The sequence below is a fragment of the Sarcophilus harrisii genome, chromosome 5 (genome assembly GCF_902635505.1).
Source record: "Sarcophilus harrisii chromosome 5, mSarHar1.11, whole genome shotgun sequence".
NCBI classification, from domain to species: Eukaryota; Metazoa; Chordata; class Mammalia; order Dasyuromorphia; family Dasyuridae; genus Sarcophilus; species Sarcophilus harrisii.
Genome location: NC_045430.1, coordinates 122,426,866 through 122,449,806, shown reverse-complemented (window position 1 = coordinate 122,449,806; position 22,941 = coordinate 122,426,866). Strand labels below are relative to the sequence as shown.

Genomic DNA, 22,941 nt, shown 5'->3' with positions numbered 1-22,941 from the left:
AAGTGTTCACAGACTAACCCTGTATTCACTATTTCACCCAGAGTACTATGAATGAAAATATAATGCTGACTCTACGGGTAGCAAAAAATCTGCATGTATAATATGTGAAATGTGACAGAATGCATTACTATATCATATGCAATTGAGGAAATCAGAAATGTGGAGGCACACAATAGTGATAATAGCTAAGTTTACATCCCAGGTTAACTGCAAATTTGAGCCTCACAACACTGAGAGATAATGCATTATCTACATTTTACCCTCACACGCCCTTGTGACCTAACCTGTGCCCCGGGAACAAGGCCAGCCATTCCAGAGCATCTTCAGTGAGAAGCTGGTCTCACCTGCCCAGTCTCAGCACTCAGGGGGCCAGAAGCCCCCTGGCAAACAAACTGACCGTCTGGATTTTACTGTGTACAAGATGGGGATAGAAGAGCCATATTGGAAAATGACTTGTGTGCAAAACCATTGTTTTTCCTCTCTAGATTTACACTTGTATTAAGATTCTAACCAATGAGACATTGTCCTAGAGATACTTTTCATTCTAGAACAGGAAATAATCTAACATTATCTCTAATTGGGAATCATTTATGGATGTTTCATGAGGATGATTCATGAAGAGGTTATAATGTTCGGGTGGTCCTACTAACTTGAGATGATTGTATTGAGGAAAGGATGATAAAGTCTTCTGTTATCAAGCACTGATCAGCTTAGTTCCAGTTCATAGATTATAGCTTTTTCTTCCTTCCAAGAGTTCTCATTCTAGACATTTAATTGTTCTAAATTAGCACAATAGCCTAGGGACTAGCTCCCACACCAAGTCCACACTTAAACCTTGCTTCAAGAAATTAACTTTCATTACCTCCATTTTCCAGCAACTGATTTCCAGATTTCTAGTCTCTGTTTAAAGGTAAGGAGGCAAGAAAAATAATTTTGATCACAAAATGAAAATGAAGTGGTGGCGGAAAATTCATTTGACCTCAGGGCAGTGGAATCGCCCTATATATAGTTTGTCTACTCGGCCCAGAACTACGTCACAATTGTGACCATCTGTAGGAAATCTGTAGGAACTTTGAAATCATGTTGAATAAATGGCATATTCTTCCCCAAATTTGGGCATTTAGCTATTTCTGTAGCATTACTGATGTTTCTAATTAGTGACTAAGCCCCAGAGGGGTTTAAAGTCAAATCTGGTATTCCGGTGCAGCATTAAGTAGCACTAGTGCTAGTTTGATTAAAATAAATCAATATTCCACAATATACTTTAACAAGATATTTTATTTGTCTAGCAACTGCAAAATATACAAATTTCTGAAAGGCATACCCTGTTTACAAGCTAGCAGAGTTTTATCCCAGGTGATTAAAGACAAACATAAAGCACACCTACTAAATCACAAGTTTAGGAAAAACGCTCCCAACCCACTCACTCTCACACACCTGGCACCATCATACACATTAAATAAATAAATAGCATTTGCTATCAAAATAATATTAAAAAAATAAATTTCAAGTATTACAAATAAAAACAGTATCATGGATGTGGTTCAGTTTCTCCCCTTTCTCAATTCTTAGAGTTCTGCTACCCTCAGGATATTGGGGGGGGGGGGGGAGAGAAAGAGTTGTCCCCCCCAAACATACAAAGTTCAGAAAACTGGTTCCAGAGGAACATGGTAAATAAAAATCAGTAGTCCCAAGCAAAGACTCCCACTGTGCATGAAGCCTCCTCAATGAAATGCTTCAGTGTAGTTCAGGCTACTACTAATACTACTATTACTTGCTTCATCTCTAGGATCTCTGGATCCTCCTCACTCTTCCCAAATTAAAATCCTCATTAGGTAATGCTGGCTTGTAATTTTAAAAAAAAGAGCAAACATCCTAGAGATCCTCACCATGATTCTTGGCCACCTTCTGTTGATTAGAAACAGAAATGAGTACAAGAAAGCAGATTACAGCAAATCTATCAAAGAACAAAGGGAGTTCAAAACTGTACAGTTCACACATAAACATGCACTTGTGCCTGAGTGTGCACAAAATGGGTGACAAGATGGTTTAAAAAAAGAGGATCTTAGGCTTATGTTTATGACAATCTGACTTGTCACTGGCCTGCCAATAAATGTCAATAAATGTTCTAGAATGAGGCACTGTGGTCTGTCTCTTCCTCCCTGAACCAAAACACTTGCCCGAAGGGCTTCTCTGTGGAGCCGTGATATGGCACCTGAAGGCCATCTGGGTGCTATGGAAATCTCCCCTACCCCTGCATTACCCTACAGGGATGAGCACCTGGACCAATGCTAGAGACAGCAGATGCTCAATATTGAACTGAAAGCAGGCAGTCTTGGTACTGGCTATTCTGTACAGTCTGAGAAGAGAATCCTGGAGGATTTCCTCTTGCCTCAGCCCTCCGGGGATAGTCGCTAACTACGCGGCTTGGTCTTTACTTTCTAAAGTAAAGTGGAGGCTTTGTACAAGCCAGTTTCAACTGGGAAACAAACTTTGCTCTGCAGATGTTTCCTACCCTGCCAATATTTCCAGCTCATAACCTGACCCATCTATCCATGTCCCAACATTCAAGTTCTGTGGATGGTATGGATTTTTCATCCTATTTCTTCCACAGAAGGTGCAAAAACAAGCAGTTCAAAGAGAATGGTGTCTTCCCATTGGTACCCATTCTCACATTCTGCTTAGAAAGAACAGACTCTGAATAAAAACATAAAGGAGAGTAATTCTTTGCTTTAGTCAAATAGCAAGATTTCTGACTCATGAATTCCTGAAGAGGTCTACTATTGTTTGCACATCATATGCTGGTTCTACTCCTAATGAAGTATCTTCAGAGGACAAAACAAAAAGTTGGCCAGCCATCTTGAATTTTCCTGTAAGAAATTATGACCTGCCATCCTGAGACATCTAAGGTGGAAGGGTAGAAAAGAAGCAGAGACATTCTCTTCTCAGCCAATTCTCCCCTTCTCACACTTTCAAAGCCTTTCCAGAGAGGGTGCCAGACATCCATTGAGAATAGAATGGGATGAGAAAAAGTAAAATGAAAAATGAAAAAATTCTTTACAGGAGGGCTATAATATAAGAGGGAATAATCCCACCCTCTCACCAAGAGTTCGGTCAGTTTTATGGAAGCAGCAGCTATGATTATCAGGGCCCCAGATTAAATGGAGGGGCATAAGCCAAGCTTCAGAAATGGCAATGGAATGCAGTTTCAGAGTTCCAGGAAGAGTCAAAATTGATTTGATGAATTATTCAGGTTCTGTTTTGAAGGAAGAAAAAAAAAAAGAGTTTATTTCTATTCAAGCCCCCACAACAATAGACTAATTATCATGCAGGTGAGACCCTCCTCCTCCTAGTCCCCAATCTAAGGAGCACCGCCTTTTGAAGCATCCGTTGGCAACACTGGCCCCAAGAGAACCACTGTCAATTTACTATCAAAACCATAACCTCAAAAGAAATAGTTATTCATGGATACATACAATTTAAAAAGCAACCTCCTAAAACACATAATGAGAAAGTTATGCAAGTTTTAAGGGGGAGAAAAAAATTTAAAAACAGGCTGATTGCTCCAAAGGAAAACTTCCCCTAGTGTCATTTAGCAGTGGGTGCACATGGTTTTCCCTTTCCAAAGCTATCCTGACAATTTGGTTAGGAGTACTAAAACATGCATAAGAATCTGTTACTCCTGTGAGTACAGGACAAAATTCTACAAATTTTGATGGAAGCCATCTCTCCTGGGTGGGGGAAGAGGGAGGAAATGTCCTGAAAGTTGGCACCAAGAAATAGATGGACTTGACCAGAGGCATTCCAGGTAGGATCCAGGTGTATGTGAGGGCAGAAGGTGATTTCACATATAGATCATCTTCCAATCTAGTAGTCCAACTTTGTACTTTACTGTCCTCGGATTTCACTATCTTCAACCCTAAGGCACAAACCTGCACTGGATGGACCCCAGAGCTCCTTTCAGCAAGGTGAACCAGAGAAGCCTTGCATAAATTCTGGGGCCAACTCTGGGGCCAAATCTCTCGTGTCTCCATCCAAGAGCCTAAATTAGGATTTAGACAACTCAAAACTCCCAATTTCAGGTTGCAACCTTAGTCTGTCCCTGTCTTCTATCGTGGGGGATGAGTGCCATCATCTTGGGGGTTGGGTCAAAGCACTTTTCCAGGATCATGTAGATGTCTCCCAAAGTGACAAGGGCAATGGTCTGGATATGGATCTCACACACACACACACACACACACACACACACACACACACACACACATACACACACACACACATACACACCCACCCTCATCATTTACCACCACAGAACACGTTGAGACAGGGACAGAAGGACAGGAAAGAAACTCTGTTGGACTTCCTGTCCTTCTGTCCCTAAGTCCAACAGATGCATTCCTTGGGACAGCTAGCCCTTACACAAGCCACTTTTAAGGGGAAGGAGGGAGGATTATGCACCGAGTCTTTTTCCCTATTCAAAATTCTCATTTTTTGTCATATGTAATAGCGGATGTATAGGGGGGGTATTTGAAAAATTTTATTTTTATATTATTTTACATAAATACCAGTAGAAATCAGATCTGAAATACCATCTGAAATCAGAAATATCATCTGAAATATTAATATAAAATATTATATTATAAAAACACTATATTATAAAAACACTATATTATACACTATATTATAAAAAACACTAAAACACTATATTATAAAAACACTATACAAAAAAACAATACAAGCACCAAAAAAAAGTACAAATAAAAATAACTATATGCTAAAGTATAAACTAAAGTATCAAGTTTATAACTATGGTAGCCATGTTCCTTTTAAAAGGAAAAGGAAATGAACAGTAATTCAGGCAGAAATCTTAATCCCTTTCTAATTTTGTATACTGAACAAGATGACCATTAAAGAAACAGGGAAGAGTGATTAGGCTACCAATATTCAAATAAAGGACCTGCTACTAGAACTTCCCTGACAGAAAGTCAAGAAAGAGGCTAATCCAAAAGATGTCCATGGACTTCCTTGTCCACGGAAGTGGTTACCTTCAGAACTTGTGCTTGATAAACACTTATGGGAAAAAATGACTTGACTACTAACACCTGAGACCCAAGGTAGCATTCAATTGTATCACCAATTGAAAAAACCCTCAGAGACTTAAGTAGGAAAGGAAAGATCAAGCAACAGAAAAGCAATGGCAGTAATGGAGGCATCTTTGATAAAATAAAATCATAAATAAAAACAAAGATTTTTCCAAAAATGCTCCCCCCCATATCCCACAATAAAAGGAGGCAAAGGGGAATTGGGTAAGGGGTTATAAATAGCTCAGAGAATACTTACAAACAGGCTTTCCCTAGTAAAGGCTGCAGAGAGAAGAAAAAGTGCAAAGAGGGGGGGTCAGTAGGAAAAGTGAAAAGTGAAAAGTGAAAGACAAAAATGGCATTAAGGAATTAAGTCTTTATCATGGCAAACCCTATTGAACCCATGTTAGCCTCAAGTCTACCCTGCCAAGACCAGATGCGGCAGCTGAGGTGAGCCCCCTCACCCAGGGCTATCAAGTTTCTTCATTTCAAAGCCCACAAAACAAGTTTTACACAGCAACAGTGAACTGGCCCCTTATTTGAGGTCCCCTGGCTTACACAATAATTGATAGCCAGGCTACTACTACATCAATGTAGTCGACAATGTAGTTTGACAATTTTGACAATACTAATATTACTATTACTAACTGGTACTGGAATGTGACAAAATGGGCAAACTTCACCTATACTTTATAACATACTAACACACTATATATAGCTGCCCACTATAGGGCATTTTCTTAATCCCAAATTAAGGCTTTTTTTTAAGTACAAACAACAGGCAACAGAACAGCTTGCTGAGACCGATCATCACAAAATTCAATTCAAAATCCAAAATGAATATAAACCTTGTTCTCAATCAGATTTAGAAAACCTTTAGAAATTTTTAAATACTGTCAATTTACATGTCAAAACATTACAATGTCAAAACATTTACTTGGTATTAAGACTTCAGAACAGAAATGCTTAGAAGGGAAAAAAATGGCGAGATTAAGAAGTGAAGAAAGTCTTTTCAGCACCATGCATTAAAAAAACCCTTAATTCCAAACATTCAACCACCAGTAACCAACCATCAGAAGCCCGATTCACCAGCAACAGGGGCTTCTGTTACCATAAATGCAGTCCATCACTCACTAGTGCCCTGCAGAGGTGGCCTGGGTCAGTGATTCCAAATGCTTTCCTCCAACAGATGGAGGCACCCAGGCCAGGAGAGCACAAGTTACCTTTTGGCCTAAGGCCCTACTGGAAGTGTTCCACGTTTCAGCCAAGATTCCACTCACTGGCCACCATGTGAGCCTAAGCCTCCAGTGTAGAGAGTACACTCTTGATTTTTTTCTTGCTCTGCCCAATTCTGCCAAGTAGGGAGCCTCCAGGGAGGTTCTATCTATACAGTTGATAGGCTTCAGGTGAGATGATTCCAGAGGATCACACGAAGACTTAAAAGGGATTGTAGAAAGGCAGAACCACTGAACCTTAAAAGGATTATCTTCTCTACTTAGAAGTGACAGGAGAAAATAGTCAACTAACTTGTGTGGGCACCTCCCGGGGCAGGCAGCTGGGCAGGGCAGCAGAAGTGGAAGCCATATGCTCCTCAAAGCTGTTGATTCGAGGCTTTTTGGTGGGCTCAGGGCTGGCTAGTGGGGTAACACTATTGCGTCTCATGAGCGGGTTAGGTCCCCTCTTTGCTTCCTAATTGAGACAAAGAAAGATAAGGTGATAGTTATAAAGGGGGAAAAAAATCAAAGGGAGAAAAGGGTAGGGGTGAGGAAGGAAACAATAGCAAAAGGTTTCTTCTGATGACAAGCTAATATTTATATAGTGCTTACTACCTGCCAGGCACTGGGCCAAGTAAGTGTTCTAAGTAATCGCAGGTCTATATTCTATCCCCCTATTATCCAGCAAGTAACCAAGAAATGAGCTCAGATAAGGGTCAACAAAAAAGACATGGACTTCTCCCTTACCTTCCCATGTATTTTCTCAGATTATACCGAAACACACACAAACATGCAAAAGTAGGGATAAGGGCAGCCAGTAAAAGGAGGAATCAATTTTCCCTTTTCAGAGGGAAGCCGTTTCAAATCTATCATCCTCATCTTCCCTCTAGTTTCCAAAAACTGAGGGAAGGAGATAGAAATGGAAATGGAGAGCAGAGGGGAAGCCAAATACACATTGGCTTAAAAAAAAAAAAAGCTAACTTTCATAGCGGGGGATTGGGGAAGGAGAATAACTTAACAATGGTTAACTCAATTCTATTGAGTGAATAGTTATTGAATAACTTATAGAATAACTAGAATCCGGGTCAATAAGCATCAAGAAACCTTAATGAAAATGACCCATCTTTGATTTGTCAATCATTTGGTCAACTGGCCAAGACTAACAGGGAAAGTTCTAATTGTTCTAATTGGCCGAGTAATTCCCAAGAGAAAGTTAGATTCTATTTGGGATGATTTAGGTTCTAGCTAGGGAGAGTCAATCTCCCCAGAGCCCCAAACCCAACTGTATCTAGAAAAAGCCAATAGGAACCTGATTTAAATGCTTTTTTCTTTTTCCCTCCCCACTCAATTATGGTGCAGGCCAAGCATCAGACCCAGCTAGGTTTAATTCGCTACTGTAGGCCAGGAAGTGCAGGAAGAGCCGACACTCCCTCATCTCATCCCTCATCAACGTAATGCCAGACTTTTTGTTGCCCTTTTGGGAAAGGGGAACCTGAATCATACCCCTGGGAAAAGGTCTGGAGAACTCCAGGAAATGCAACAACTTCTACCAGTGAAGGGCATCATCTTTGCAGCTTAAGAGAGCTGCAGACCCCTATAGACAGTATTTGTTAACCCAAATACTGCACTCCCTTCTAAATGGATAAAGTTAACTTACTTTCAGGTCATTACCAATAAGTTTTGTCAGATCCATCTAATCCGTTTCAAATCTCAGTGCAAAGAGAAAAGGTAGGTCCACAGTACAAAATCTTGGGCACTAATAATTTTGGAAAAGTTTTCTGGTCATTCTACATCCTAATCCAAATTGTAATTACTAATGTTGATTCAACTAATAGCATTCGAGATATATCTGAACGAAGAGGAAAAAAAATGGCAAGAGTTATTTATAATATATAGTATGCTTATTTTCATCTTCCACTCAATTTTCAGGTCAGGTGAAAATCTGGGAGGTGAAAATACAATTGTGCAAAGACTTGAGATCACAATGCAGATTGTGGTGGGATTGCCTCAGGTGCTATGTCAAACAAAAAGTGATCATAAGAACCAACATATTAGCATATTAGCATTGAATACACAAAACAATGAGAACTTTATTTGGAGGTATTTAATATTGACTAGCCCCTTTTCACTCCACAGATGCCTCCAGAGTCCATTGCAGAGGTATCAGGATGGATACTCACCTCAGACCTTTCCCGGTGTGTGTTTACTGCTTCCACATTCAAATAAATGGACTCCACTCGGCAACCTAAGTAGTAAATAAATGTTTTTAAAAATGTGTCCCCTGGGAATGCAACCCCCCACACCTGCCCCCAAATCTAAGATACTGGGCGCCATCTTTGACCATTGCAAAGCTACTTACCATAGGCCACAGGTGTCAGTTTCAACACTGTGTGGAGGGGACATTTCAAATAGGGCATTTCATCTAAGGAAGGGAAAGACATGATGTCCATCAGGAGTCATCCACAAGTGCTTCAGAACAAGACATTTTCAAGAAGTAATGTCCCCACAGCAGAAAAGTCAAGGACTATGGAAGATTTAGCCCAAGTGCAATAATACCTATTCAGATGTCTCAATAAGTAATAAGCTTATTTAAGAGTTGCTTGTTCCTGAAGTCAGCTTGATCAACCAAAGACAGAAAAAAAAAATACTAAATACTGCAAAAATACTAAATATACAGCTTCCAAGAGTTTCTAACAGGAGAGGAGCCAAGTCCAGAGTTGGAAGTTGGGACAGTGGGATTCTGGTTTCCATAAACATGTCAAGCTGAATGCCAATGTAACACACACAGACACACACACACACACACACACACACACACACATACACACACCACACACGCAAGTACCTGCACTCTTGTCTAGAAAATAGGCCAAAAGGCAGCGCATGACAGCTTGATGGCAGATGACTAATACATTTTCCTGTCTCTCCAATTCCATGATCACTGGCTCCAAGCGCTGAACTAGGTCTTGATAAGACTACAAGACAAGATGGGTATTTCCAGAAGCATTATCTAACTGCATCTATAAATTAGGGGACTAAATCATACCCATTGAGGTTAGGGGACTAAATCATACCCATTGAGGATAAAGTATGAATGAACACTTGACAGGCGGATGTGGAAGTATCAAGGACTAGTCTGTGCCTTCCACAAGGGAAAAAATACCTTTCCAAATTTTAAGTTTAAAAAATGGTTTTAGAGACAGCTAGGTGGCACAGTGGATAGAACACCGGTCAAGGGGACTCAAATTGAGTAGCTATCATGTTTGTTTAGCCCATTTGTTAAGAAGCTGTCACTTCCAGGACAAGACACTGGGCTGATGTCCAATCCAATATCTGTAGCACTAAGTGAGGCAGAAGTAGTCACTTCTTAGTCAGCAAGATAGGAAATTTGTAAGTTCTCTCCACAGAGAAAATAGGTGAAATGTGAAAATTACAGCAATGTGACCTTAGGGGTTCTAGTCATTTTTAAATCGGTCATTTTCTCCCAGATACTGTCATTTGTTTGGCTCTACTGTTGAGGGGAAAATGCCCAGAAATTTTTCCCAAAAGTCATCCGAGACTTTGGAAGAGGGAGGGGAGTGGAACTTAGATTTCATTAATAAACAGTGAAAGCTCCCTTCCAAGATACAGATCTATAATGTTTTAGAGATGCTACATGGAAAATTGTTCAATCAAAATACCCACTGAAGCTTTCTTCCTAGCCATTCAAAGGACACAAGGTTAGGAGAACTCATCTGCCTTCCCTTGTTCCCTTGTTTTAATACAGCTTCCTTGTATTAAAAGCACAGACCATATCAGAGCCTGAACCAAGCCCACTGAGCACTTACACAGAACTACTGCATACAATAGCATTGAATAAATGTTTGGTGTAGGAGGGGGGACATACAGATAGAGAAAAAAAAGGTAATACCTCTCCAGTAGGGTAGCGATAATAATATTTGTCCTGATCACGAAGAGCATATTCCTCAGGATAATTGTCCTTGATCTCATCATAGGTCATCTCTTCACAGACTCCCTGGAGAAGAACCACCAGATATCACATACATATACAAGGTACTACTATTAAACTATCGGGGCTAAGTCTATAGGCCATAGCCAAGAATACTTGTTAGGCCTTTGAGATGGCTTTCATTCCTTCCTTGCTCTTTCTAACCTACTCTTCACACAAAATATGTATACTTACAGCATCAATTTCATTGAGGGCCTTCCACTGTTCATAAGGTAGTTTGAGGGCTTCTGCTGTCTGGATGGTCCTTTTAAGCTGACTGGTCCATACTTTAAGGTCTTTCAAATTCTGCTCCTCAAGAAACTTGCACAAGGTGACGGAGAACTGTCAAGGACAATAGAGTTTGGATATTTTCCAGCTTCTTGGAAAGCATAGCATTTTCCTTTCATAGTCTACCATCCAGCTGCCCTCATCGTATGGCTACACATGACCAGAGCCCCAGCCATCAGGACATCCCCAGCACACATACTTTATGACCTTCAGCCCCAAAAATCCCCCATATCACATGGAACACCACTCTGATCTTTGCTCCTACCTTCTTCCCCCGGGTGGACAAGCCAGAGTCTCCACCGATTCTCCCTAGGATGTTGTACTCGCTCTCCCCATGGCGACATAAGTAGATGGTCCGGGGCTGGACATGGATGTTCATCAGGTAATAAACTATTCTGCTCTGGATATAATCTTGGACTCTGTTTACCAGGAATCGGCGGCCAACATCAAGCACCTTGATCAGTGACAGATTCCTGTACAGAAACCCCAAATACAGTGAAAATGAGCCACAACAGGATTACGCATCTCTATCTCCTGTAAATTTATTTGGTGTGACTGTTCTGTGAGAGGGTTTTTTTCCCCATGGCAGAGAAACTGGGAGCTATACCATTTTTTTTTTAAAGGGGTGGTAGATACACCCATACAATATACACTAATTTACATTTTAAATTTAAAATGTAAGGAAAACTATGAACAATGAATAGAGCATTTTGTTAAAGGTCATTAAGGGTAAGACAAGTTTCAATGATGTTTTGGCAAATAAGCCCCCCTCAATGCTGTAGTTGGCAGCAGGTTTGGAGGACACTGCTGTTCCAAGATTCTTGGGTTCAGTCATCGGCTGTATCTCGGGATAGCTAGTTCCCTGTTCTTTTCATGGCTATCTTGCTTTACTTTGGCTAGCTTGCCTGCCCAATGTAATTTATCCCAAATAGATTTTAGGGAAAATAAAAACTTCAGGAACAAGGGATCAGGAAAAAGGAACACCTGGGACTGTGTGTGTGTGTGTGTGTGTGTGTGTGTGTGTATAGAAGTAAATATCAAAATAAAGCCATTTCAGGGAGAAATGGGTTTGCTTGAGTTACCTATCATAGTTATCTGGGTCAAGAGGTTGGTAGGTGGCTTGATAGCAATTAATTCTTTTCATGAAGTCCTCCACGGCTTCTGTTGAGCCGCAATCTTTATAATCAGGGCTGGAGAGTTTAACTTCCTGCAACAACACAAAAAGGCAGCTGATGAGTCATACAGAAAGGCTTTCGGTTCAGATTAATCAGGATTTGGGGCTCTCAATAGGGGGAACATGCAGAAGGCCTCGGATAAAAAAGATTATCCTAATACCCAGTGTTGAAAAAAATTGGGTAGAGTGAGAAGCTGAATATAAAAAGGTTGAGGGTAGGATGGACAGATTGCTGGAAAGCACATCTTCCACAGTCCTTACTTAAGATAGGAAAAGGCATCCAGAGATTCAGTAATGATGTAATTACAGGTGCTAATTCTTCAAGTCAACAAGTTTTAAGTCAGCGGGCCCCCCCTTTTTAAGGGAGGGGGCTTTTCCTTCCGCAAGTAAAAAGGTCGACTTGTCCAGGGTCATACAGCTGTCTGGGGTCAGATCTGAACTTGGGAGACGCACTCCTGATCTTGTGAGCCAGAGAGGGGATTGTGAGAACCGAGTGGGGATCATAAAATATTTTCACTTTGTTATTTGCTTGCACTTGTTTTCTCATTTCTTTTTGATCTAATTTTTCTTGTGCAGCAAAATAATTGTATAAATATTGGGTTTAACCACAAATTTTTAACATGTTATTGGATAGTAATCCAATACTGATGCCATCTAGACAAGGAAGTGAGAGGGAAGAGGGGAAACAAGGTTTTTGGAACAAGGTTTTGCAATCAGGAATGTCTAGTCCCCATCTTTTGTAAAGATACAAACACATGCTAGATGACTGATTTAATGAACCAAGAAATTACTGAAGAATTACTGAATTTCTTCTGTTCCTACCTGAGAAACTCTGAATTATTATGCCATAATTTCCCTAGCTTTCTACTCTCCTTTTTAGGTTAGAACCTTCCTTGTTAGGTTAGATTACTTGCAGTCTTGGGGAGGAGATCTAGGAAGAGAGGGAGAACACTTGGAATATAAATAAAAATATAAAATACATATATATATATAATATATATAAAATATAAAATATATATTACAAAAGAAACCAAATGTATAGAAGAGTACAAACCAAATGTATAGAAGAGTACATCACCCATCAAAATAGATCATCCATCAAAAAGGAAGTTTTCACTAGTCTGCAGTAGTACTTTTCTCCAAGTATAAAGTGTTTTACTATGTATGTTCTCCTATTGTATTAATTTGTTGCTGTTCAGTCATGTCCTGTAGGGACATGTTTACAGAATCCTGCCCTAGAGATTTGAACTACTCTTCTCCGCCAGGGCTCTTTTAACACTGACTACTGCTTCTTAGATAAAAGTATGCTGGGCTGAAACCAAAGAATCCCACTTACCATAATGTTGGAGGCAACTACAGAAGGATCATCACATACAGACTCGATGAAAAATACCTAGAGATAAGGCAGAAAAACCTCAATGTAAAATCTAACATCACGGAATGTTATCAGCAATTATTAGTACCTGAAATGCCAGGTACTATGTGTTAGATGGTATAGATACAAGACAGCAACCTGTCCTGCTTTCATGGAAACATGAACATACATGCATACAGAAAATTGTGTTTTTTGTGTCTGTGTATAGTCATTTGTTGGAAGGAAGTCACTGGGGGAGTAGGGGAGAGGATTAAAGATATTCCATAGAAAGTGGTATTTCAGTTGGACCTTCCCTTTTCTCCATCCAACTCCCATACAGGATGGCGATTTCAAGAGGAAATAGTAGGTCTGGGTAGATAGTTAAACTTGGTTTAGACCCAACAATTGAGCCCCCTGGCTTTCACTCCATGCTCTGCACCAAAACCCATTTTCCAGATGAGATTTGGGGTTTTACCTTAAAGTCATTTTCTTTTGCAAATTCAAGGATCATATCTCTTCTCTCTTTTGTTGTATTGGTAGCATCAAAAACCTGTGTGTATATTTGAAGGAGAGAAATTTTTAATCATTTCACTAAATATATATATTATATATATATACCCTTTTATTTACTTTACTAGACAAAATCTAATGACGGGCAGCTTCATCCTCTGGATTTCATTCAAATATAAAAATAATAAAAAATAAAAGCCGATCTGAATCAGAGTCAAATAAGAATCCAACAAAGATTACCTATGCTCAAAGACAGTTCTGAAAGCAAATATGCTTGGGAAAAGGCTAATATGGAAGCAGGTGAAGCGATTATTTAGCTTCTCTTGGGATTCAACTTTTGCTCATATTTAAATCGCAGGTATAAATGCCAACATCAAGGGGAAGGGAATAAATTTTTCTTGTTTGCTGAGCAACGAGTACATAACTACTTGCCTGCTACTCCATCCTCAAACCCACCCAAGCATGGGATCAGAGATGCTACTATCTTAACTTACTGCAATCTGACCACCTTCCTCTTTTAGATACAACTGGACATCTCTCAAAGCAGCCAAGGCACATTGTCTGCAATAAAGAACACAAAAGAAAAATCAAGAAAAAGTCTTGCCCAGGTATTCCTAAACATCTCTCCTTACTCCTATTCCTAAAAGGATAGTCTCAGTTAATAGTCTTGATTTTCCCTTAAAAGAATATTGCTTTCACACTTGTAAAGCACTTCTCTTGTAAAGCATTTCTCATTTGATCTACATTAAGATATTACTCCATTTTACAGCAAAGAAAAGGTTAAGTAGCATTTATGCTTTTAAGTAGCTTTTCCCAGCTAGTAAATGTCTAGGCTAGGTTTCAACTGGGGTATTGACTCCAGTGTTCAGTCCAGTGTTCTACTCACCTAGCTGCCTAACTATGCCTATGGAATGGGAAAAAATACAGAATGCAGTGGAATATTGCTGAAGCATACAAATCTAGGAATATGATGACTACAGAGAAGCATACTGATGTAAAATGATACAGGAATGGATCAGTATTTCTAAAGCTCCTAAAAATTTTAAGGAGTATGACAAAATGTAGCATCTAAATCAACTGAAGGAGATCAGCTAATGTAATGGCCTTTCATATAAGGGAAGACCCCTGCAAATTTGACTATCGCCTCGTTTTATATTTGGCAAAATAAAGGAGGCAATACTCCTTCCTGCATTGGTTTTTTTTAATAAGAATTTTTTTAATAAGAATTTCTGCTCAATCATGCAAGGTGCATGAAGAGAAGGAAATCTAGGTATAGGTACTAGGAGTGACCCAAAGAAGGCTGCATGATTTAACGACCACCACATTGCCACAACTCAGATGCAAAGAGTAATCACTTTTTGTGATTAAAAAATGAGACCCAGTATAGCTGGAAGAACTGCCAAAAGAAACCCACATGAAGAAAAAACATTTTAACTTACTTCCGAACTCTCATGGCTTCTTCATTATCAGGATGGAAGAAATTATAAGAACTGAATTCCTTCACCGCTTCCCTGCGGTACTCACCAACATTGAAAACTATAAAAAAGCAGAGAAAGCTCCAATACGTACAGGAGACTGGGTCCCAGCTTTTTTTATCAAAAGCTCATCCTTGGATCATTTGAATTGAAAGGTTCCCTCCAAATCTACATCCATTCCTGTGAAAAGATCCTCCAAACCAGATGCCTACTACCATTTTATCTAGTCAACCCAGACTGTACATTAGGGTAGAAGGCTATGGGTATTAGGGTAGAAGATATGGAAGAGCCTAAGAAATAGGAGATGTACATTGGAGTCTCATCTGTGACATGCTGACAGTGTGATCCTAGGAGATCCAATGCATCTCTTCCAGGAAATTTTTTTGATGTTGCAGAACAGGAATCTCTAAGATAAACATGCCCCAGGCCCTTTGACTAAATAAACCTGCCACTTCCCATTCCCCTAGCTGGGAGCATACTCTCCTACTTTAGACAACTATGTTGGATCCCCCAAGAATTTAAGCTCACGAGGGCAGGGCCTCCCCGTATTATTTCCGTATCTTTAAAACATTTTAGTTTGGGGGGGGGGGAGCAACATGATGCTCCCTTTATGGAGGAAAGAAAGTGGTGGGATAATAAGGACCTAAGACTCTTATCCCATCTATTCCCCCAGTTGCCTGTAGCTTGGACCTCTCCACCCCAAGTTAAAACATACAAGCAGGAGCCTTACCTTTTGTGGGCACACCAATCCAATTGAGGTAGCGTGTCAACTTCTTGGACATATAAGTCTTTCCCCTGGCTGGGAGTCCAACCATGACAATCACCGTAGGTGAATTGGTCAGCTGAGGTCCACAGGCTGGAAAAGGAAGACCATAAATCCACACCTGCATCTCCACACCACAGTTGCAGTTCTACACCTGTGCCCATCTTGACTCATCCAACTAGCATTTATATTTACCCTGTGATAATCACTCTCCAAGAGAAAGACTAGACAGTGGGAAAGCTACTAGTGTAATGGACCATGAACTTGGGGACAAAAAGGAACTGTCTTTACTTTGTGTAGGTGTGCATGTGTGTGTCCTGAGCTTTCCAGTGTCTGGCATATAACAGGCAAATAACCCAAGCAATGAGATCTGTAACAATCTAGAGATAACACCCAAAGCTTCTTGTCAAATACATGACAGCCCCAAAAACCAGATCTAATCTCAGCTTCCATGCCTAATCTCAGCTGCATTCATTCAACATTCACAATATTCATTCATCCTCCAAAGAGGTACAAGCAATCTTCCCCTCTCATCACTCCATCCCAAGGCAATTGTGAATACACAGTATCAGATTTAAACTGATCCTTTGGATTTTAAGGAGTTTAGATAAGAAGGTAGGGCTAACTTATCAATTAAACTCACATTCAGTACACCAAATCAGGTCACCTCCCCTCATAGGTGCTTAATTAATGCTTGATTACTGATAACCTTCCCCATTTTCCCTCTACCTTACTACTTTCTAATTTTACACCAATGGAACATCAAGCACCTCAATGTGCCAGACACATTACTAAGCAATAAGGATACATGAGACAAGGGACCATTTCTGCCCTCAAGGAGCTTTAGAAAAATAATAAAACTAGAGAAACCAGAAACCCCACATTTACCAAGTTAGAGACCAGTAAATAATCCAACTAGATGGCTTAATTACCTTTTATAATTTTTATTATAAAATATCCATTATAAAATAATATGGCTGTCCATCCAACGTTTGGGTACCTGAAACCCACCATCTTTCAAGGCTTTCAATCAAAATGAGATCAATTATGCAGACTTTTCCTGGCAACTGATAGGTTGCAATAAAGGCTGTTTAGCTTCCTTCTTCCAAGATCTTACTACTCATCCAGATGGACATGTATTTACAATGACTTTAATACGCAGTTCCACAGCATCCAAGTGGCAGAATTGGGGGATTGGGGGAGCGGAATTCTACACAAAGACCTAACAGGCACCTTGCTCCCGGGTCAAGAAAAGGAGCATCCCAACATAAGCAGTGCTTGTCCTTTTACTAGTTTTACTTGTTTTACTAAACAAGTGTCAGATACACAAGTTTTGGTCACTAGTAACTACAACTTCATATAGTAAAATGAAGCAACTTGGTTGAGGTCTTGGCCAAATCCATTGTCCTCAACCCCAGGCCCTGGTTCCAAACACAACAATGCTTTAACTGGACATGCACAGAATTATCTCCTCCATTTAAGGGCAGTAGAAATAAAGAGACAGACTCTCTACTATTATTCACTAATCTCAAAAATAAATCTCCGATATTCAGACCTTCCAGAGGGAAAAACACTGATTTCAAACTCAGACACCTTGTCAGCGCTAATGCTCAAGGCAACTTTCCATGACCACAAATATGTTTTCCATCTAAGAATAGGCTTGTTACTTCTTTGAAGGAAAGTTTTTAAGCTATACAGATACGGTAATGCAAACTACTTACTATGGGCCAGGCACTGTGCCAAATGCTTTACTCATTTGAGTAAAACGGGGGAAACTGGGCTGTTATTTCCCCATCTTCTACATCCCTCTCCAGTGCCATCACTGTACATTTAAATTGGGTTCTCAAAAATTCTCCCCTTTTTCATTTTCCCTTTTTCATCATTCTTTAATGGACCACCTTCTTTACCCCCCCAATCTCTTTTCCCTCCTTAGGGAGCTCTGAGAAATTGAACTGAGGACAGGTTGTATCAAAAGAAAAATGCTATCATTCCATCTTTCTTCTTTCTACACCCTCACCGAATACCTCTTCCTTCTCCCACTAGGAATTTAGGTCTGGTGACCATTTATAGTCTCAATAGACTATAAACACCTTTCCTTCCAGATAAATGGCTGTGAGATAGATAACCAGGGCTCACACGGGGCCCCATGCCATAGTAAGCAGAAAAGGCAGATCATCCTCTTCTCTTATCAAGACCACAGTAAAGGAGGAGAAACAGTTCAACACTAGGGAGTGGCAAGAATGAAGGCCAAAAGAACCTACCCGTTTTTCACTTTTTGTAATCGCCTCCATCTCAATAATGGAAATGTTAAACAGATGCCTCCATTGCAATAATGGAAATGTTAAACAGATATGTCTCCTGGCTTGGCCCTCCTCAGAATGGAATGCAGCAAACACCAGGTAAGAACAGCCAAATAGCAATAAACAGGTGATGAATAGATGTTACTGTTGGGCAGCTGGATTTCATGGTATCAAATGCATAAGCAGCAAAATATCCTAGAGCAGATCAGGCATGGGATCAAGTCTAGCCTTGGAGAGAACCTCAGATTACCCAGACTAAAACCTGGAGTCACAATTTTCTCCTTTGTCAATATCTACTTTGCTTGCACAATACCAATGTGATATGGTACATCAAGGCATTCCTGGGTCCTCCAGAGCAGGTGCTCTAGCCCCAGTGCCCCAAGGTTTTCTAAAAACCTTTCTTTTAAGGGAATGATATGGCAGCTGTCCTTCACCCTGAAGGTGGTTTCAAACAGTCCTTTTCTTTATAATAGTTGTTGCTGGTCAGTCGTGTCCACTTATTTGGAGTTTCCTTGGCAGTTTATTCTACACATAAGGAAACTGGTATACTGCCAACATGTGAACTCAGCAAGACTACTGGATTCCAGTCCTGCTTGGAACACCAAATCTCAAAAAATCCTGTGTTTCCCTATTGGATGCATACTATCAGTATCCCTCACCAGAAACCAGAACCGAAGTGACTTATGGTCATAATAATGAAGGCAGCATTTGAATCTTGACCTCCTGACTCCAGAACCAACAGGTACCCACCCATCACTACCTCCTGTGATGTTGAATAAGCTTAAGAATAGGGCTGGAGCTAAAATTGAATATAATGAGGCATTTGCTACTCTGGGGGGAAAAAGACTTGCTTTACTATATATTCAACTGTAAATTACAGTTATACTACTCAGACTTGGGAGGAGACTAGACCATAGCCCCTTATTCAAAAGAAATAAGCAAAGTACAGCAATGATGAGATGGGGAGAAAGTAAAACTGTAAACCGACCACAAGCCTGACAGAGAGATCAAATTAGTCACAAGGGATTTGAATCACCTATATCTAACAAATTCTCCAATTTCCTTTCGATAGTTGCAGTAAAGCGGCCAATACTATTATTCTGAATCTGATTGAAACTGTAGTTACAAATAACTGGAAGCTTGAACACTCCCCATCATGGAATTTGTGACAGAGAAGAGAAGCTGAGAGTAGTTTAACATCCACCCTTGATTTTGGGAAAGTAAAGAGTTAAGAAGAAGGTTAAGTAGGATCACATTCCAAAGATATTGTCCCAAGAGGAATAAGAAAGCTGTCAACAATGAAATTCTGAAGAGGGAAAAAGTGTGATAAGTATGCATATCAAAAAACCAAAGTGGAAACCAACAAATATGTTTTTTAAAATGTGGAAGCAAGGTAATAGATAAAATGTGGAAGCAAGGTAATAACACAAAAAGATTTGATCCTTTTTATATAAAAAAGGCTGGTGAGGAAACTAGACCCAGTTCAATTCCCAAAAGGTACTGTTGTGAATTACTTGTAGTCATTGATCTTATTTCCCAATTTTCTTGGCAAAGACATTGGACAAGTTCTCCAGTTCACTTTACAGGTGAGGAAACTGAAGCAAAAAAAAAAATGACTCAAATCACAAAGCTAGCAAGTGTGAGGTCACATTTGAACGAGGAATTTGCGTCTTCTTGGCCTCCAGACCCAGTACACCTAGTTGTCTTGTAAAAGTTCTAAGCTCCAAGAAACTCCCAAGATTCTTAAATTATGCAAAGAAATTTATCAATTTCCAAATTAATTCAAAATTTGAATTTTGAATTTTGAAAAATCTTTGAGATTTAAGAGTAAGAGTAAAAGTTTAAGAGTAAATGAGATGATTCCTGATAAAAGATAAAAGCATTCAATTCCTACCAAGAGGAAAAAGTTCTATAACAGCATAAGAAATAGTTAATAATAGTTAGTAAAAAGTTGATATTCAAGATAAGGTCCAAGTTCTAGTCAACTAGAACCAATGAAATATTTTAAATGCTGAGAAGTCAGAAAAGACCCTCAACAGAAGAGGTAAACAAGAGTATCCAATTTTTAAAATATATTTTGTATATTCATTAAAATATTAAATTCAATATTAAAATATTAAAATTTTTTGTATATTCAAACAGTGAACCTCTAATTAAGTCCTGACCAAATAACTGGAATTCAGACAGTATAACACCTAAATAAGGTAGCAATCTGAAAACCAGCCAGAAGTCAAGCCTAACATAAGATTCTCTTATGACAAGCAAACCCCAAAAGCAATCAAGCCTGAAGTCACAAAATATTCACACTCATTAAACACCAGCCCCAAGTCTGACATTAATATGGTGAGCAAGTGAATACAGAATAGGATTGGCCCAAACAGCTCCTATACTTGCAGAGTCAGCAAGAAAGACTTTTCTAAAAATAAAAGCAAAGTTACACAAAGCGCCAGTATATTCCCCCTATCACTTAATGGGCAGGTTGATCTACCATTATGAAGATTTCTGCAAAAGTTTCTATTTAGGTTACAGGCTGGGGCAAGAAGCAACTCTGGTTGGCCAATTGTTCCAGAAGGGTTTCTTGCTCATCAATGGAATGCCCTGGATCAAACTCCCAATTTGGGAAGCAAAAAAAAAATCTATGTTCCAATTTGCCAAGTGTCCTCCCCCCTTTGTCCTGTCATTTCCAGATGGACCAGATATACTGATACAAATTGCTACTTGTGTAATCATCCCAAACTTGGCATGATTACAAACTTACAAACTTTCATGACCTTACTTGGCAATTTTCTTGGCAAAGATAGTGGAATGGTTTGCAATTTCCTTTTCCAGTTCATGAAGAAACTGAGGCAAACAGGAAGAAGTGATTTGTACCAACTTGAACTCTTCCTACCGGGCCACCTAGTTTTCTCAAACATTTCAAAGTTTTTTGGGGGAGCACTTTTTCAGGAAGCACTTGTTCCTGGCAGACTGTTTCTCTGTAATTGTGAGTTAATTACTACTGTCTAAATTTTCCCCTTGTATTTCTGCTATTTGTGCACATCTGACATTTCCAATCTCGGAACTTTTGAAATCAATTATGCCAAAATCTGGCAATAATGTTGGTTCCTTCAGACATTCAATAAATGTCTATGTCAATAAATGAGAATGGGAAACTAATCAGCATTTATTAAAGTCACTATGCTAAGTGTTGGGATGAAAAAAGATTGTAAACTCCTTAAGACAAGGACTATCTAAAATGGGAGACAAGAAGCAAACTATTGCAAAGCAAACTATAAACAAGGAAGACACTGGAAATTTGATTGGGAAAGGCTTCCTTTTAGGTGAAAATTTAGCCAGTGTATGGGAAGAGGAGAGTTCCAGGCTGGACAGTTAGGCGTGACAGCTATGAGAAAGAACCATTCAGCAGAATTGTAGGGTGGGAGAGCCAGGTTAGGTTGTAAAGCTTCTTAAAAGCCAAAATGGGGAAGGACATCATGGAACAGTAATTTCTCCTTCTGTGTCTAACAAAGACAAAGACAAGGTTCCAACAGATAATTCTCAATCTAAATCTGAAGCTGCACACTCCAGAGGTTTCAAAGGAAAGGGAAAAATCCCTGCTTTTCTGAATACCCCTCCCTTCCCTCAGTGCTCTGAATGGCTAAGAATGCAATTGAGCTTTAAGAGATATTTTCTCTTCGTGCGAGACGTGCAGGAGCACGGAAGTGTAATGGTGACCCACATTAAAAGATCCCTTATACTCTCCCAATAGTCAAATTCGTTATTTGGTCAAAGCTGAAGGGAGCCCTTAGAATTCCGTCATGACCCCAAAATTAACCGATCCGTCTTTCCAGAGAAAGAATTTCAAATGCCCCATTGTCAATGAGAATTAAAAACGGCAATTTTATTCTTGAAATAATCATTTCCCAGCTCAGAGCTTTATTTGGAATAGAGAAAATGCATTCCAAATTACACTGGAAAGTTTCCACAGACACCCAATTACATCAAGCACTAAGACCAGGTTCTTTCCAGCCCAAACAGAGCAGAGTCTAAATTTACAATTCTAATTTACAACCTAAATCCTATCATCTAACTACAGAATGTAAATGCCACCTCAAGGCAGAAGAGAAGTCTCAAGGCGGGTAGCACCTGCTGCAGCTTCACCAGCTAGGAAAGCTGGAGGGAAAGTGATTGTAGAACTGTATCTAGCACCTTCCCCCACTACGTTAGAATACATTGCCAAGAATTAAATCCCTTAGGGCGAGTATAAAGGCAAGGCCAAGTTTCCGTCTCCACGTCGGTCAGTTACTAAGCGCAAGGCATAAATACACGAGAACCCGGCCAGTTTCACAATGACTAATCTCAGCAAAAAAAGGATTACTGGCAAGTGCATCATCTTATCACCTACAACTTTATTGCCATCTTTCCTCAAGACCCTGCCTGGATATACCTGGACATCTAATCTGACAGGAATCGAGCTCCCAAATTCAAATGCCTGGTACCCCATTAAAGGCCAGAAGCCACTGGAAAGCTTTTACAATTACAGGGCAGATGAGGAAGGTGTTCCGAGACTAAATCAGCTTTCGTTGGGGATGCAAGGCTAGCTAATACTGTAACTCACAAGGCTAATACCCTAGCAGTTCCTGACCCGTGAGAGGAAATTAGGTGTCTTTCAACTAACCTGGGAAAGGTGAAGGATATTATATATTATATTATAAATATAATACTGTAAACAAGGCTTTTGAAAGAGACAGACTCTGTGGGTGGCCCGTCCCCACGCAGCTGAGCGCGCTCCCCAGCGCCTCGGCTCGGGATTTC

At 39.8% G+C, this 22,941-nt stretch overlaps 1 protein-coding gene across 3 annotated transcripts in view; it reads right to left on the bottom strand.

The window, feature by feature from the left end:
- Window positions 1-1,260: 1,260 nt before the first annotated feature.
- Window positions 1,261-22,941, bottom strand: part of PFKFB3 (6-phosphofructo-2-kinase/fructose-2,6-biphosphatase 3) — an 86,962-nt gene continuing 65,281 nt past the window's right edge. For 2 of the 3 annotated variants that reach the window (XM_012550866.3, XM_003771410.4), the window contains exons 2-15: window positions 15,815-15,940; window positions 15,049-15,145; window positions 14,104-14,170; window positions 13,575-13,649; window positions 13,082-13,138; window positions 11,654-11,778; window positions 10,837-11,044; window positions 10,479-10,625; window positions 10,206-10,310; window positions 9,141-9,270; window positions 8,655-8,717; window positions 8,476-8,540; window positions 6,609-6,770; window positions 1,261-3,256 (exon numbers count right to left, since the gene is read on the bottom strand). In XM_012550866.3, the coding sequence (XP_012406320.1) occupies window positions 3,227-3,256; window positions 6,609-6,770; window positions 8,476-8,540; window positions 8,655-8,717; window positions 9,141-9,270; window positions 10,206-10,310; window positions 10,479-10,625; window positions 10,837-11,044; window positions 11,654-11,778; window positions 13,082-13,138; window positions 13,575-13,649; window positions 14,104-14,170; window positions 15,049-15,145; window positions 15,815-15,940 (1,457 nt within the window). In that variant the 3' untranslated portion in view covers window positions 1,261-3,226. Of the gene's footprint in view, window positions 3,257-5,340; window positions 5,364-6,608; window positions 6,771-8,475; window positions 8,541-8,654; window positions 8,718-9,140; window positions 9,271-10,205; window positions 10,311-10,478; window positions 10,626-10,836; window positions 11,045-11,653; window positions 11,779-13,081; window positions 13,139-13,574; window positions 13,650-14,103; window positions 14,171-15,048; window positions 15,146-15,814; window positions 15,941-22,941 lie in introns of all 3 variants that reach the window. The other variant, XM_012550865.3, reaches the window with a different exon arrangement.